The following is a 16,518-nucleotide window of genomic DNA, read 5'->3' on the forward strand; positions in this document are numbered from 1 at the left end:
ATCACCAAGTGTTCCTAGTTTGAGAGAATGCCAGGTGCTATATAGCACTGTTTCAAGACAGCAGACCATGCATCCCATGTTAAACGTCATAGTCTTCCTTAAAGTCAGTGTCCAGATCACTTGTTAGAACATGGTGTGTAGTAGGAAATCCCAGTGAAAAAGTAATCTTAAAAACACATCTTGCACAGGTGATGTTCTGCTGGTTATCCCCTATTTAGGGTTCAGCAAATACCAAAGGCAAGTTCATTTCTTCCCCCTCCAACTGACAGTCGCCTTTTCCTTGACCCTCCTAGGCCACCATCTGGGCCATAGCCCATGGCAGGATGTGTGAAGATTTCCAGGACCAGACCTTCTGAGCCTGGATCTCTTTCAGACTTTCATTTTTTTCATTAATTTTGCTGACGCTTGTGCCTCACTTTGCATCGAGCTGCATTTGCCCACCCCCATTGGGGGGTGTTAGTACAGTGTCCTGGCTTTCCACCATGCGTCTGTGTTCTTCACATATGTAACGTTAGTTTCATCTTAGTAGGTAGGTACCAGGTGAGTCTTGTGGTTCTGCTAATGGAGCTTGTAAACTTCTGTTCAATTCTGAGTCAGAGCATCTGCTGTGTGAGCTTCCCTGGAGTGACTGAAACCCCCAACGGGTTACAATGACCTGAATGTTGATAGGAACAGAGATTAATCCTGGGCCATACTATGTCAGGGTTGTAGATATGCAGTTGACTTGGACAACTCACTCAGGGCTGAGTGGGATCTCCACATTCCTTTCACCTGCTCTTTGGCTCAGTGCATTGGAAACCAGGTGCTTGGAACTACAGTGTTCGTGCCGCTCCAGGAAGCCCTCAGCACCCACATCAAGGGACTCTGGTCGCAAGAGGGACAGGTCAGTTTTTGAACATGTCGCAGAGCAGCTTCTCCATGGGAGTGTTCCCGATAGTTCTGCGGAAGAAGAGGAGCTCAATCCGGTCTGAGGAAATAAACCTCAAGGAGGGAAGGAGCAGGAGCAGTTTTCCAAACCTGGAGGAAAGCAGAGAAATGTCAGTGTGGGTTTGGTTAGCTATTAAGTAGAAGAAGAGTCTCAGGGAGGATTTTACCTGCTGTATCAGAGGTCAAAGGGCTAACAATATCACAATGAGTCAGTAATTCCCTGGCGAGAGGTGTTGCCCAAACAAAGCTTGCAGAGAGCAAAAATGTTCTGACATGGGTGGTTTCCCCTTGATTTATTCCCATCAAATTTCCCTTTGGGGTAATGTGCTTGGGCCATCAAAGCGTGTGTGGCCAAGTGTCCTGGAAAACACAGAGCAATTTGCCAACCTACCGACCACTAAGCTGTTGAGTGTAATGGTAAGGTTCAAGCTGGAAAGTAGGGACCTACCACTACAACATTTTATGCTCTTCACAAGTACAACATGGTCCATCAGGATGAATTGACTCTAGGCTCCTGCCAGATCTTCCCAACCATGTCTGGAGGAGCCACCGTGTAGCCACTGTTCTAAAGCAGTGACACATTGGCCTATGCTCAATCCAGCAGCTCAGTGATGCTGTCATCAGTTTCATGCCATGGCTGCCTGCCCTTGATGGCTTCACTCCAGAGGAGGAATGCGACTCAGTAGGTACAAGCCTGGGTGAGGGGAACAGCTCAAGAGAAGAGCTGTTTGTGCATCCATGGTGCTAAAGACACAGCAAAGAGCAAGTCCTGCCTTGATAAGCTCACAATCAATCTAGGACAGATTCCATGATGGGGGAGGGCCAGAAGGGATTGGTGGAAGAGGCCTTCCAGCCCATGGAAGTTGGCACACGTTTAGGTTTCACTTTCTGCATGTTTGCGGTTTTTGTTGTAAATAACCATGGGATGTGGGTGCAGGAAGCCCCCAGATGGAGATGGGGTTACCAGGAAGAAGGAACATCCCCCTTTGCGAGAGGATGTGAAGAGAGAAGAGGGGATGCTTGATGCACAGGAAGGAGGATGGTGGGTGGCGTTGCATGGCAGAGAAGACCTCAAAGGGAGCAGTGGACAGCGGAGTGGGGATGAGCTATAGGCAGGTGCAGAGCCCAGGATGCCTCAATGTGGAGGGAGACATCCCACAAAGCTGAGTCACCCGGCACCCAATCCCTAAAGGAGGTGACGCTCTCCCCTCCCCCAGCAGAGGGCGCCAGCCCAACAGGATGAATCCACCTGCGCTTTAGCATTCTGCCTAGGCGGGAAAGGCTGCTAAAGGAAGGAGGGACAGCTCAGCCCTGCCCCAGCTCTAGAGGAGCACAAGGCAAACCGAGGGCTTCAGCATCATGGAGACTAGCTTGTGCAGTAGGGAGAAGAGTAATTTCTAACGGACTTGCCTGAGGGGCAGGCAGTTGTTAGCTCAGAAGGGAGAGGAGGCAGGAAGGCAAGAAGCGAGACAGACACTGGCAAGAAACCAGCAGCGAAGGGTGCTGCGTGGTCAGTGGCATGTCTGCAGCGTGAGCCCTGTTACCTGACAGGCTGGCTGGGGTAGTGTGTCCGGTTGTGTTGGTCCAGCATCACCTGCGACTGATCTTGCAAGTTCTCCACCTGCTCTGGATCCTTCAGGCCCCGTGTCTCTGTAACAAGATCAGGGCTGTTCTGTGGCACCTGCACTGAGAGAGGCTCCTCGCACACAGCAGGAGCACACACAATTCCCGTACTGTGGGGGAGCCAGCGGGTCCCACCACCAAGGAGCAAAGCCTGGGCCCACCGCACTGCCCAGGAGCCCCTCTGCACAGATGGAGCTGGTGAGGGCGTGCTCGTCAGATTGGATCACAGGTTGAACCAGCTCAGCTGAGCTGTAATTGTGCCTGGCTCAGCTCTGAGTGTGAGGCTGGTATTCCAGTGACACTCCCTGGGGGGAGCCTGGGCGGGCGGGGACTGGGGGCAGTGCCTCTGCTCCTGTTTGAGATGGTTCGCAGGTCATGGGACCCGACAGCCTCTTGCTCTGGGACAGGTGCTCTAGCATCTCCTGTCTGCCCCCCTTCATACCCCATGGCTGCTCCCCAGACGAACACAACTTCATACACAGTGGGAGGGGAGGGGTAGCTAAGCTGCGGTGCCAACTCTGGCCTTGGATGGTGAATGTAACGGTGGGTGTGAGCTATACAGCTAGGGTGTTGGGTTTGTTTTTAATCAATTCACAGGGCTGTATCCTCTAGGGAAGGACATTTGCTGACGACATTAACACTGGTTCCATTGTTAATATGGTGAGAGAAATCCGATCATCTTCAGAAACCATGTGGACGTGGCATGGGCAACATGGATGAACCCTTGTGTATTAACTCCCAGTAGCTAGGGATGGATGCTCAGAAGGAGACTGGGTTGCCAGGTGTCCGGTTTTCAAGCGGAACGCCTGGTCGAAAAGGAACCCTGGCAGCTCCAGTCAGCACTGCTGCCCGTGCTGTTAAAAGCCCAGTTGACAGCACAGCAGGGCTAAGGCAGGCTCCCTGCGGCTCCCAGAAGCAGCAGCATGTCCCCTCTCCAGCTCCTAGGCATAAGGGCAGCTGGGGGCTCCGTGTGCTGCCCCTGCCCCAAGTGCTGGCTCCACAGCTCTCAGTGGCCTGGAACTGCCTGGCTGTGCCTCTGCATAGGAGCCGGAGGGAGAACATGCCACTGCTACCTGGAGCTGCTTGAGATAAGCACTGCCCGGAGCCTGCACCCTGACTCCTTGCCCTAGCCCTGATCCCCCTCCCACCCTCTGAATGCCTCAGTCCCAGCCCGGAGCACCCTCCTGCACCCCAGAATCCTCATCCCAAGCCCCACCCCAGAGTCTTCACCCCCAGCTGGAGCCCTCTCTGCCCACACACACCCCTGCCCAGAGCCCCTTCCCGCAGTGCGAATCACTCAGCCCTAGCCAGGAGCTCCCTTTAACACACCAAATCCCTCATCCTGGCCCCACACCAGAGCCCTCACCCCTGCCCCAGCCCAAAGCCCCCTCCCGCACCCTGAATCCCTCATTTCTGGCCCCACCTCAGAACTCACACCCCCAGCCCAGAGCCTGTACCCTCTCCCACACCCTGAACCCCTGCCTCAGCCTGGAGCCCCCTCCCATACTTTGAACCCCTTGGCTCCACCCTGCAGCATGGAGCCCTCACCTCCTCTCGCATCCCACTGCCTCAGCCAGGAGCCCTCTCCCACACCCTGAACTCATTTCTGGCTGCACCACCAGCTGGAGCCCTCACCCCCTCCCACACCCCAACCCCCTGAGCCAGCCTGGGGAAAATGAGCGAGTGAGTGAGGGTGGGGAGAGGAGCGACAGAGGGAGGGGGGCGTGGAGTGAGTGGGGGCAGGGCCTCGGAGAAGGGGAGGAGGGGCAGGGTAAGGGTGTTCGGTTTTGTGCGAGTAGAAAGTTGGCAGCCCTAGGTAACGGGTTCTGGGCAGAGCAGCAGTGTATGCTGGCAATGCCAAAGGAGGTAGGGCTCAGAGATTATAAATGACACAGAACTAATCTGTTTCCTGGCACTGCAGGAGGAAGGTGAATGGCTCAGACCATCCTCCTTCCTGTTTCCAAACTAAATATTGGAAAGCCGGTGTTGTGAGGGAGCAGCACACACTGCCTGTGAGCCAGCTCCCAGGGCATAGCCTGGTCTCCTGGGCAACACGTTCCCTGGATCGCCTCCAGTCCGAGCAAGCAGGAAGCATGTGGGAGGGTCCCAGGCCTGGCAGCCAGTTTAGCAGGGCCACCGAGAGCAGGTTGAGGCCCTGGTGAAAAAAAAATGTCAGGCCCCCCAGCAAGGGTGGACGAGCTAAACAGGGCCGGGGAAGCCGGGCCCCTGGCCCCCTTCTGGACCACACGGCCCCAGTAATTTGTACTGGCTCCCCCACCCTCGTCCGCCCTGCAGTTTAGCGTCCTGTGAGGGTTGGAGAGGAAGGCAGCCGGCCAGGCTCTGTCCATGACCACAGTGAAATCATCCAGAATGCCACCTCTACAGAGCCACATGGGGGTCACAGGCCTCACCAGGTGGCCAGGGAGCCATTGTGAATGACAGCCACGGAGGAAGGGGCATAGAGTTCCCAGGAGCTCACTGAGCAAGGATGCAAAGATCCTGCGCCCAACCTCCTCAGCCACTGCTGCCCAGTCCCCTCCCAGGTCACGCTCCCGCCACTGCCTAGATCTCAGAGTCTCACTGCTGGCAGTTTGTGGGGGACTCACGGTGCAAGCATCTCTCTGTCTGAATCTTTGTCTGGGCTCCATGATGGGATTCATACAGCCCAGAAGGGACCTGAAGATGCTGTGCTGGCCCTGGACAGATATAACCGGTGTCTCCAGAGCTGGAATCTGCTTCTCCAAGGTCCCAATGGCTCAAATGGCCGCCTCGCCCTGAGCTAGGCAGGAAGGAGCTGGGATACCAGGGGGGCAGGGGCTGCAGATTGGGACTGATGGGCATTGGCAGAGCTGCAGGGGTGGTGGGAGGATAGGGCTGGAATATTGGGGGGCAGGGGCTTCAGGTCCAGACTGAGGGGTGTTGGCAGGGCTCCGGTGGTGGGGGGACAGTACAGCTGGGATATGTGGAGAGGGGGCAGGGGCTGCAGGTCTGGACTGAGGGATGTTGACACAGCTCCGGCGGTGGGGGGACAGTACAGCTAAGATACCGGGGGGGAAGGGCTCCAGGTCTGGACTGAGGGGCATTGGCAGAGATGCGAGATCAAGGGCTCCCGCCTCACGGCTGTCCCTAGCCACTGTCCTGCAGCACCAGCTGGGCTCACCTGGTTTGAAGAGCACAATGGCCTTCATGCACGCGAACTCTGTGGGGTCTATGGTCAGGGACTTGAAGCGGCTGATGGTTTCCTGCAGGATACGGATGTCCACGCTGGCAGACACCAGTTTCCCGTGGATGTTGGGGGAGAGCTCAGGCACAGAGAGCAGCGGGCAGTTTTCCAAGGGCATGGACCATTGGATGGCGCAGAGCAGGAACAGCTCGCTCCAGGCTTCCTCCAGCAAAATCACCTGCCAAGGCACAAGAGGAAGGAACATGTGAGCTATGGGACGGGGCTGTGTATGTGTGTTTATAGGCGAGTGTACAGGTGTAGGCAGGTGTAGGTGTACATGTACGTACAGCACCTAGCACATTGGGGCCTTGAGGCCTGATTAGGGCCTGTAGCTGCTCCCGTAATACAGACTTTACATCCCCTTTTATCAGGGCCAGTGCAAGGATATTTTGCACCCTAAGCGAAACTTCCACTTTGTGCGCCCCCCTGCACATCTTTTCATTGAGGGGCAATGAGCCTTTATAGACCCCAGCAGCCAGCCATGCCCAGGGGCTGCTCCCCAGACCAGGTTCCCCCCCTTCCCATCCCCTGAACTCCCCTGGATGGTGCACAGCCCCCCTGCAAGCCCATCCCATCCTACCCCACCGGCCCCCGCCCCGACTCCACTCAGTGGCTTGCTTGGGCTTGGGCTGCTGCAGCAGCCCTGCGAAGGTGGCAGCGCCACTAGTGGGGAGCAGCTGCACGCCTCCCCCCCGTCGCCCCAGGCTACAGCCCAGCACACACCCCCCCAGGGGCTCCTGCAGGCTGCAGCAGATGAATGAAGGTGGTGGCCCCTGTGCACACACCCCCGGCTCCCCCCTCGCCATCGCTTCCCCTCCCGGAGCAGGCTCAGGGCCCCACACCCCAGCGGTGGCTCACATGCCTGGGAGCCACAGAGCCAGAGCACGGCAAGGGGGGAGCTGGGGGACGCATGGGGGGCCGCAGCCCTCATGCATCTGCTGCAGCCTGCAGGAGCCTCCGATGGGGGGTGCCGGGCTGCAGCTTGGGCAGGAGGGGCGGGGGGCGCGGCTGATCCCTTCTAGCAGTGCCACTGCCTTTGCAGGGCAGCTACCCCCCCGCACCATGCCGGCTCCTCTATGGCTGGGGTTCGCCGCCCCCGCAAACCGATGCTCTGCCTCTCTGGTGCCTCCGGAAGGCGGCTCCTCCCTGCTGAGCCAGGGCACCGCTTTTTGGCACCCCCCAACCACTTGGTGACCTAGGCAACTGCCTGGTTCGCCTAGTGGTTGCACCGGCCCTGCTTTTTATGTGTCATCTCCCAAAGGTCCTGAAAACGAGTTGCACAGCAGTAGCAGCTACCAGCCGTGGGCCTGCCTTTTGGTCTGAGTGCTACCGACCAAGTCGCCCATGACCATCTCACGCATGGTCTCATCACAGCACTGCTCCACCAGGGCCCGCTGCCCCCTAAACTCTGGCCTTGGCTACACTGGAGAGTTGCAGCGCTGGTAGTAGCTTTACAGCGCTGCAACTTACTCCCTGTCCACACTGGCAAGGCACATACAGCGCTGTATCTCCCTGGCTACAGCGCTGCTTGTACTCCACATGGACGAGAGGAATAAAGGGAACAGCGCTGTTGCTGCAGCACTGGAGTGCTAGTGTAAACAGTGATTAATCTTACTACGCTGTAACGGACCTCAGGAATTTTCCCATAATGCTTTTAACTAAAGAACTCTTTGTTTTGTTGTGAACTCAGGGCTCCTGGAGCTGCTTATCTAAAAAACAAACACAGCTACTGTTTGCTGGAGCAGAGGCAGGCAGGGAATGTCCACAGCTAGTGTTTGCTTGAGGAGAGAAACAGCACGGCGGGGGGGGGGAGGGAGTCCGTCAGAGCAGCTGCTTATCTGGTCTGAAAGCTATTTGCATGTAAGAGAGAATGAGAGGGGGTGGGGGAGGGGGTTGGAACTTGCAAGGCAGGGATCTGACACCCTGTGGGCTCCAAAAATCCTCTCTCTCTCTCTCCCCCACGCTCCCTGTCACACTCCACCCCACCCCCCTCTTTTGAAAAGCACGTTGTAGCCACTTGAACGCTGGGATAGCTGCCCATAATGCACCACTCCCAACAGTGCTGCAAATGTGGCTACACTGCAGCGCTGGTAGCTGTCAGTGTGGCCAGACTGCAGCGCTTTGCCTACACAGCTGTACGAAGACAGCTTTAACTCCCAGCGCCGTACAGCTGCAAGTGTAGCCAAACCCTCTGTGTTCCCAGCCACACAGTAGACTCGTCACAAAGTGAAAGCCACCAGCATGTTCCAAACACGTCTGATCTCTCCGGCCATTCTTGGCGGCTATGGCTCAGGAGGAGACATCAGGAGACCTGGATTCTGTTGTGATAACTGGGCCTACAACTTTGCCCCAGCCATGAGCTCAGCTGTGAACAGGGCATGAGTGGGCTGTGGGGAGGGGGGGGAAGAGATCAGGTCCTTTAAAAAATACTCTCCAGCGGAAGGGAAAGGCAACAAAGGCTGTTGTTCACATGAAAGCCTTCCTTAACACTTTACATTTCAAAGGCTTTTGCTGTTTTGCCATCTTTGCTGTATCTTTAACAAAAGGTTACAAAGGGTTTTTAAGGGTGTTTGCCATGGTGCTAACTGCTAAGCAGGCCGAGGTGTCTCCAAACCAAACCTTGTGTGATTTGCGCGGGGACTAGGTTCTGTGAACACTTAGCTCATGTGACAGGACTGGGACTGAGACAAATCATTTCCCTCTTTGGGCCTGCGATCTGGGATGATGATTGAAGGGTGGGAGGTGAGTTCATCACTGTTTGCAAAGCGCTCGGGAAGGGGCACACCCAGAGCTGTGTTTTCTGCTGCCTACTCAGAGCCCTGCTGTCTGGTCCTGGGGTCGCCTCAACAATGTGCATCACGCCAGCCCAGAGGCCACTAAACGGCAACCCAGTTAGTCCAGATCCCGGCTCACCTGGTCCCTGAAGGGCAGATTGGCAAAGACGGGCAGGTTTTTTGCCCATTTTACCGCCATGAAGAGGAGGCGGGCGGAAGTTTCATAGACACCCTCAGGGCTGGCGGATGGGTAGGGGGACATCGGGTACCCAGTCGAGGTCCTCTCGGGCTCATTACCCGTCACGTCGATGTTCTCGTCGGCTGGAGGGAGGAGAACAGCTGGGTCACTGACAGCAGCAGCGCTCACAGAAACTGCCCCAGCTACTTCAGGGACCAAGCCAGGGCTGTTCTGAGTCTTGCTGCTCATGGGCGGGGACATGGACAGCCCAAATTCGAGGTGGGGGAGGAACCATTTTCTCCCCAAAATCCCTCTAACATTAGCCATGTTTCCCTGATTTCTGTTTGCCCATTAGCCAGGCTCTGCAGCCCTCCCAAGGCAGCATCGGTCCCCAGCCCAAGAATCTGAGACAGCGGGAGCCCAAGCTGTGAGATACGGCACCTCTCCTGGTCCGAGCTGCTCAGGGAGCAAAGGGTGAGCACAAGGCAGAAAGATATTTGTGCCAGCCAGGGCTGATCCCCCCGGCACCTGTGGGCCTGGCAGTTCAGGGCCCCACCATCTGTGGGCCTGGCAGTTCAGGGCCGCCAGCACCCCTTTCATTACAAATTACGCACTGCAGGAAGGGAAGCAGTTTGGTACCAGCAGGGCAGCTGATTGCTGATGATGCCTGAGGGATACCGCAGGACCTTCACAGGCAGAGGGAAGCTCCACTGAAGACTCATCCACTCAGGGACGTTAGTGGCTGGTGCACACTCCTTGTGCTGGGGCAGCCTGGGTTTGCACAGGGGGCTGCCCTGCGTTCTATAGGAGAGGTTTGTGTGGTGGTGACAAGGCCTGTGTGGCCCTTAGTGGGGACAGGCCATTTTCCCTGGAGGCAGCTGCAGTCTGACAGCAGCCTGGGGCCAGAGGGGCCAGTTCCACAGCTGAGGTCAGGCAGCACTGTGAACTCCAGTGCTGCTGGGGCTGCTCTGTGAATCCCAAGGGCTGGGGAACCAAGCGAAAGGGCTCAGGGCTCTGGCATGACAAGGAACGCAGCCCCAGGCCCAGGCAGGGACATGGAGTTGATGATGCTGGTGCCGAGCGCTGGGAAAGAGCTCACCCACTGCCTAAGCTGGGTCTGTGCCACTTGTCATTGCCGATGCCCCAGGCTGGCATGGGTATTGCCACAGCCTCCCTTCCCACCCTGCACCCAGCAACCCACCGTCCTCGGGCTCCAGCTTGGCGCAGGTCTCAGCTGTCATCAGGCTGGCCATGAAGCGGTGGTTACTCGGAGGAGAGGGCACCCGAGGTCCCAGGGTGCCTGGCACAGAGGAGCTGGGGCCCCTGAGGCTCGGCAGGGTGGGGCAAGGCGGCGGAGGAGCCTCCCGTGTGGTGGCCAGGTGCGCAGGCTTGAGGTCTATGTCCAGCGGGATGCTGTCGAGTCTGACCTGGGCAGTGCTGCGGGGCTGGCGCTCGTTCTGCACAGCTGGGAACGCAGAGCAGGATGGTTAGGGGTAGAGGGTCTGAGCACTGACATGCACAGCAAACAGCACCAGGCCCTGTCTGCCCCCCGAGCAGCTGCCCCCAGCCTCCCTGCAGCACGGTTGTGTAGTGAGATGGGCACTGACCCTCTGCCCCCTCCTTCTAGCTGAGGGTGGCAAACGCCCTCCCAGCCTTTCATCTGGAACCTGGCAGCCCTGGTACTATCCTTCCCACTGCATAGCTGTGGGGACCTAGTCACGGCAAGGCTAGGGGCTGGCCCTGTCACCTAGCTGTGTGCTCTGGCCAGCAGCCTCTCCACCTATCCTGAACAGCCTCTGGGCTCAGCTGTTCTGAGCTCCTCTCTGCCCAGCATCCACACTGTGGGCACCTGGTACTGCCTAGAGAGCCACAGCCCCAGGCCCCTACCCAGAAGCTCTCACAGTCGAAGGGCTGCAGGTGTGGCCTCCCCAGCCCTGCACCCTCTGGCACCCCCCTCACTCACCATCCTTGTTCATGCCTGCTTGCAGGCACTTCTTCAGTCTGCAGGCCTGGCATTGGTTCCTGTGGGCTTTGTCCACGGGGCATATCCCCGTCCCAGCCTGGCACCTGAAGGGCAGACGAATGCAGGTCCAGTTATGTCAGCCCTCCTTGCGTGGCACCTGGGGGACAAGGTGTTTTCCCCAGTCCAGGATGCTGCATCTGCCCCATAACTAACTGACTAGCCAGGACAAGGCGCTGACACTCTGGGGTCTAACCCATGGCTGGGGATTGCACCATAACCTACCAGGAGTCCCACAGTGCCCACCACCCTCAGCCCAACAGCCCCACTGTGCCTTTCCCCCAGCGCCCAACCCCCAGCGCAACAGCCATACAGTGCTGGCCCACCCCTACTCCCCAGCTTAGCAGTGACCCCCCACTTGCCCAATGGCCCCACGGTGCCCACCCTGTGCAGCTCTGCGGTGCCTCCCCCAACAGCCCAGCAACCTTGCAGTACCTGCCCCACAGGCTGGCTGGGCAGGGGGCTCAGCAGGACTCACTTGTTGGCGGGTGAGGTGGGGGGTGTGGCTCCATCAATCTCTGCTGGACCCTGCTGCTGAAGACCTTCCCATCAGTCCTGTCCCAGAGCTGTGCTACAGGGCTCCGTGTGGCACCAGGGGGTGACCAAGTGCACAGGGTGCAGTGGGACCAGCCAGGATGCTAATGGGCCCTGTGGCTGACCCACTTGCTGGGCTGCGGTTTGTGGTTTCCTGTCTGAGTCCTGGCAGAGAGGTGCCAGCCCGGCACGGGGCCTAGAGCACATGGTCTGTACTGTGCTGGCCAGGAGGGGAATGGCCTGCCATCCGCCAACCCAGCACAGGCCTGGCCCTTCTCCCCATGCTAGTCTGAGCCTCGTCTCCTGCGGGGAGGGGTGGAGACAGCTCCAGTACAGTCCTGGCTCTGTGGCCATGGCACAACCCCTCTGTGGGCTCACTGCTGGCTGGTGTGAAGTGGCTGGGCCTTGGGCAGTGCTCACATGGCAGCATCGATCTGGGGAGCCATGGAAATGGACCTGGGCAGGGCTGGTGGGTGGGGGGAGCTGGCTCTGCCTTGGTTGGCTCCAGGGCCATCAGGCCAGGACTGAACACGGAGATGTTTGCAAAGGGGGTGGGGGTGGGGGTGTCTCCTGGGACGGGCGCCCAGCGCCACCTCCTGCTGCGATGTTGGGGGATGCTGGTGTGTACCCCACACAGAGACCAGGGCGCCTTTGCCTGTGGCCACATGGGGCTTAGGGGTTGGCTGGCTGCAGGTCCCTGAACCGCCTGTGCAAGGGCTCAGAAGGACCAGCCCGCCCTCACGGGCTCTTAGATACCTGCCCCTGGGTGCCAAGGCCCAGGCAAGGGCAGCCCCAGAGCCAGTAGGGGAGGGGCCTGGCAGAGCTGGCACTGCCTCCCCCTGGCCCTGTGAGTCCGGGCGGCAGCACTCTCCTCTCACCTGTAAATGAGCTTCCTCCTCACGCTCCGCTTGAAGAAGCCGCTGCAGCCGTTGCAAGCGTAGATGCCATAGTGCTTCCCGCTGCTGGTGTCGCCGCACACCTGACATGTGAGCACCGGGCTCAGGGCTTTGCTGGGGGCCAGGCTGAGCCCTGCAGGGCAAGAGCAGGAAATCAGCACCTGGGCACCACGGCCTGGAGATGACCTTATCCCCTCACACCCCAGGGCTCGTCTGTCGGGGTAGGGGGCCAGCCCAACACACCCACCCACCCAGCCCCCGGAACCCAGGCATGAGCAAGCAGCGCAGGCTGGGGAGACTCAGGACAGATAGGCCTGAGTGCTGGAACGGTGCAACTGAGCAGATGCAGTAGAAAACAGCCCTATGGCCCATAAAGCCAGGGCTCCCCAACTCAGAGAGGAGGCACAGAAGGGATGGGGGCTCCAAGAACAATCAAATGCTTGGAGAGCGCCTGGGACTATTTAGAGAGGTGTAGAAAATAGTGATTGGGATGGGGCCCAGCTCTCCCCCTCTCTTATAATACAAGAACAAGGTGACACTAGCAGCACTGGGCAAAGGTGGAGGATCTAATACCATTAAAAGGAACTCCTCCTTTATACAATGTGAAATTAGCTGGTGGAACTCACTGCCACTAGATATCATGAAGGTTTAGGAGGGTTCAGCAGAGGATTGTGCATTGATGTAGGCAATGTGAATGTCTCCGTCGCATTAGATGGAATCCAAGGGGCCACGGGTTATAAACCAGGAGGGCATGAGCCAACCTCTGTCTGGTGGGGGTTAGGAAGAAACGCTGCTATGGCAGGTTCTTGTGTCACTGCCCAGAATGAAGAGCCCGGTGCTGGCTGCTGTTGGTGCTGGGGATGGGTGTCTGGTGGGATTCCCCCATGGCAGTCCCTGTCGTTACTGAGATTTGTTATATGCATTACAGTAACATCTGGACCCCACGGTGCTAAGTGCTGCCCAGACAGAGCAAGAAGCCAGACCCTGCCCTGGAGAGCTGTGTCCCCGCAGAGGCCAGCGCTGGTCAAGGTGGGTCCTTTGGGGAGGACGCAGGGCTTGGGGCACAGGGGATAGGACGGCCTGGGCTCTCTGCCAGTAGAACGTTCCTTACCATTTATTTGGCTGGGAGCTTCCTATGTTGAGCTGGAAACTAAGGGGAGGGGGTGTGTTAGAGCAGGTTTGGCTGGGCTACAACAGCTTTCCACGCTAAACCTTCACAGGCCCAGAGCTCTTGGACACACTGGACTTTGGGGGCTGAAATTCCCCCTACAGGCTATGCTGCTTTAACCACCAGACCCAACTTCCGTCCCAGACCTGGGGCCTGAGTCCAGGAGTCCTGGCTCCCAGCCCCCTGCTCTAACCGCTAGCCCCCAGGGAAGCACCCTGCCTGTGGAGGCGTGTGTTCTTGTGGCAGTGCTGAGTGGCCAGGTCTGTGTTTGCTGTGATCTCCCAGCCTGCTGAGCACCAAGAGGCCCTTTTGACACACGGCTGCAGCACAAACCCTCTGCTGGGACACAGCGGATCCAGCCCCAACTCTTGCCCACTACATGCAGAGCTCTGTCCTGTGTGCCTGGGATTCCCTCTCAGATCTCCCCGCAGCCTCCCCACCCCAGGCCCAGCCCTTGTGAGTTGAATGGGGGCCAGCCTATGGGCAGGGGTGGCACAGCCCCTCCAGGGGTGAAAGCCCACTCCACACACCCCCGGCAGTGAGGCCCACTGCCCGCCAGCTGAGCAGCGATCTCAGCTGTGGGATACCCTGTGCTGGGCACTGAGCATCTCCCATGTGCTGATGCTGGGTACAGGGCTGCTCAACTTTCCCTGGCTAGTAACATCCCTGGGCACATGGAGAGGCTCAGACAGGGCCAGGAGAAAATGCTCATTAGCCAGCCCTGCAAGCACTAAGCGGCTCGGCCCCAGCTCAATGGGGAACTGGGCCTTTGCCCTCATGAACTATCCCCCTCCAGTCCTACCTTCCCCCACATGGGACAAGCCCCCCTCCTCCTCCTCAACCTCCCCCGATCCCCCCAGTCAAGAACAACACACAGGTTTCTGAGCCCATTACAAATGATTAACCTTGTGGAATGGGTGAAGAAACTGAGGCACTGCAAAGGGTCCTCCTCGCCCAGCACATCTGTGCCGGCTGCAGGAGTATCACAGACTCACGTCTCTCCTCCTCCTAGCTATAGGAAGAGTCAGCATCTGTGGGAAGGGGATGAAGGGCGGGGGCTGGGGCACAGCCAGACCCTAGAAAAGGGAGTTGGAGGGTGGGGGCAGCAGGTATGCTGGCTGTCTGGGGCAGGGGAGAGGGGAGTGCGTGTCAGTGGCATGATTGGCTTCTGGGGCACAGTGCTCTTGGAGTAGCAGGAGGTGGGAGACAGGCCCAGCCAGGCTCTTGCGAGAGGAGAGGAAGGGAGGTGGCTGAGGGACAGGCTCTGGGGGGGGGGGGGGGGCTGGGGGCTGGGAGAAGAGCCTGAAGAGTGTGTGTGGGGATTCCTCATCCTGCTGCCAACTTGCTCTCCCCCCAACCCCAGGGGGAGTGCTTGCTGAGTCCTCTACCACCTGCTACCGGAACACCCACAGGGGCTCAACCCAAAGAGTAAGAATCAGGAGTCCCGGTTACTACTCTCAACTCTGTCCCTGACTTGCTGTATGGCCTGGGCCCAGCTCCTTCCCCTGCTCAGTGCCTCAGTTTCCCCACCTAGAAAATAGGGTTATTGGTCTCAATTGGGCTTTGCAAAACACCTTCAGATCAGGTCTGGATCCCAACCTGCTCAGGAAGCTGGGCTTGGCAAACCAATTTGCTCCTTAGTGTTCAGCTTTTAAATACATTCTCTGGGCTGGGGGGAGAACAGATCTGCTAATACAGTCATTCTGTGGGCTCCAGGGACCACAATCTGAGGATTTCATTAGCCTAGTCTCTTTCTCCTGGAGCAGAATTCCTTACATTTCCTGAAGGCTCCAAGATGTATTGACATTTTGCCCAGCCCTGTGGGTCTGGGTATTTTCTCAAAGCTCCAGCTTCTGGAGTCAGGGGTTCGGTGCAAATCTCAGCTTGCAATTCTTTAAATATTACATCGCTAGAAACTTATGATCCCTTCAGGTTCAAAATACAAAATGATGAGTAAAAAGAACCTGACATTTATTATTTTTAAGCCAATCTCTTGATTTTGGGGGGCCTGAGTCAGGATTTTTGAACACATGGGGTTGGCAGCATGGCTCTGGGAAATCACTAGTTGAGCTGGTCTTCTGCATCCCTGGCTCCAGCCGCAGGAACCCCCTCGCACCATTATGCAATAGGACCCCCGTTGCTCTGTTTGCCAAGATGATGACACCTTGCTTCCAGCACTAATTCACCTCCCACCAAAGCTAACAAGCACCGATCGTTAGTGCTTACCTGTCAGCCAATGAGCATAGATGCACCAAAGCAGGTTCTCTGCAACTGTCTGTCTGTCTAGTTCCAATCCCTGCATTGCTGCAGTGTCTGGGCATCTCCATATGTCCCCAGTGCCAACCCATGCCCACCCTCGTGGCCATTACTGCATCCCATGGCAGCACTGGCCCCAGAGGGAGCATGGGCACATGGCTCAGGATTGCCCCTTACCTGACTGGCTGTCCTCCAGGCCAGCGCTCAAGGTGGACTCAGCGGGGGATGTGGACATGCTGGGGGGTTGTGGCAGAAGTGCAGGTGACCGACAGGTGAGCTTGCGGGAGTGTGGGGGGCCCGGAACCCTCTCCCTCTGCTTTATCCTTCAACCTCTCCTCGGCTGGGATGGCCCCTCAAGCGGGACTATTGGGTCCGGTTGCTCCCTGCTCCCCAGCAGTTAGCACAAGGTGTCCAGAACAGGGGAAGGTCCTGGCTTCCTGTCACCCAAATCAATGCTGTTGCGTGTGCAGAGAGCAGATGGGAAGCTCAGGCCTGATAGTCTGTGAGCTGCTCCCCATGGTCAGCTGTGGGGCCGGGGAGCCAGGTGCCGCTCACAGCTCCTCTGGCTCTGCAGGCTGGTTGTGTGTGTGTGTGTATATGTGCCTCACGCTCTCTTCAAGGCTCCTAAAGCAGAGCTGGGAAGATTAGTTCTTAACGCTGTGTAAGCAGATGCCAGTTTGTCATCCTCTTAATCTTTAGTCTCTCTGTAAAGGTGGATCAATCAGCCACACCATGAAGAATTAAAAAGGTGCTGGGACCCATGAGCGAGCCCTGGATGGAACCAGCTCACTGTAACCCTAGACCCAGTGACATCAAACCCGCTGGACCTATGAGGACTTGACAAACCGAACTCTCCAGTCACGCTCTCAATGCTCCTTTCTGTTCCCCTTGGAGGATGATTACAGCTCATTTGCTCAGC

The 16,518-nt window shown here is 57.7% G+C and overlaps 1 protein-coding gene across 1 annotated transcript; it reads right to left on the bottom strand.

The window, feature by feature from the left end:
* Positions 1–807: 807 nt before the first annotated feature.
* NR2E3 (nuclear receptor subfamily 2 group E member 3) lies at positions 808–15,834 on the bottom strand. The gene is made up of 8 exons (XM_050968393.1): positions 15,777–15,834; positions 12,158–12,308; positions 10,689–10,792; positions 9,927–10,190; positions 8,687–8,868; positions 5,711–5,951; positions 2,472–2,577; positions 808–1,017 (listed from the first exon to the last, which is right to left on the bottom strand). The coding sequence occupies exons 1-8, from the start codon at positions 15,832–15,834 to the stop codon at positions 885–887; spliced, it is 1,239 nt and encodes a 412-aa protein (XP_050824350.1). The 3' UTR covers positions 808–884.
* Positions 15,835–16,518: the final 684 nt, after the last annotated feature.

Source organism: Gopherus flavomarginatus, chromosome 9, assembly GCF_025201925.1.
Source record: "Gopherus flavomarginatus isolate rGopFla2 chromosome 9, rGopFla2.mat.asm, whole genome shotgun sequence".
Lineage (NCBI taxonomy): Eukaryota > Metazoa > Chordata > Testudines > Testudinidae > Gopherus > Gopherus flavomarginatus.

What these genes read in the sequence shown, in the direction of transcription:
- NR2E3 (XM_050968393.1), bottom strand. Translation starts at nt 15,834, where the DNA reads ATGTCCACATCCCCCGCTGAGTCCACCTTGAGCGCTGGCCTGGAGGAC. An exon ending in CCTGGAGGACAGCCAGTCAG is followed by an intron (nt 12,309 to 15,776) that starts GTAAGGGGCAAT and finishes CTTGCCCTGCAG; the next exon opens with GGCTCAGCCTGGCCCCCAGC. An exon ending in AGGAGGAAGCTCATTTACAG is followed by an intron (nt 10,793 to 12,157) that starts GTGAGAGGAGAG and finishes TCTGCCCTTCAG; the next exon opens with GTGCCAGGCTGGGACGGGGA.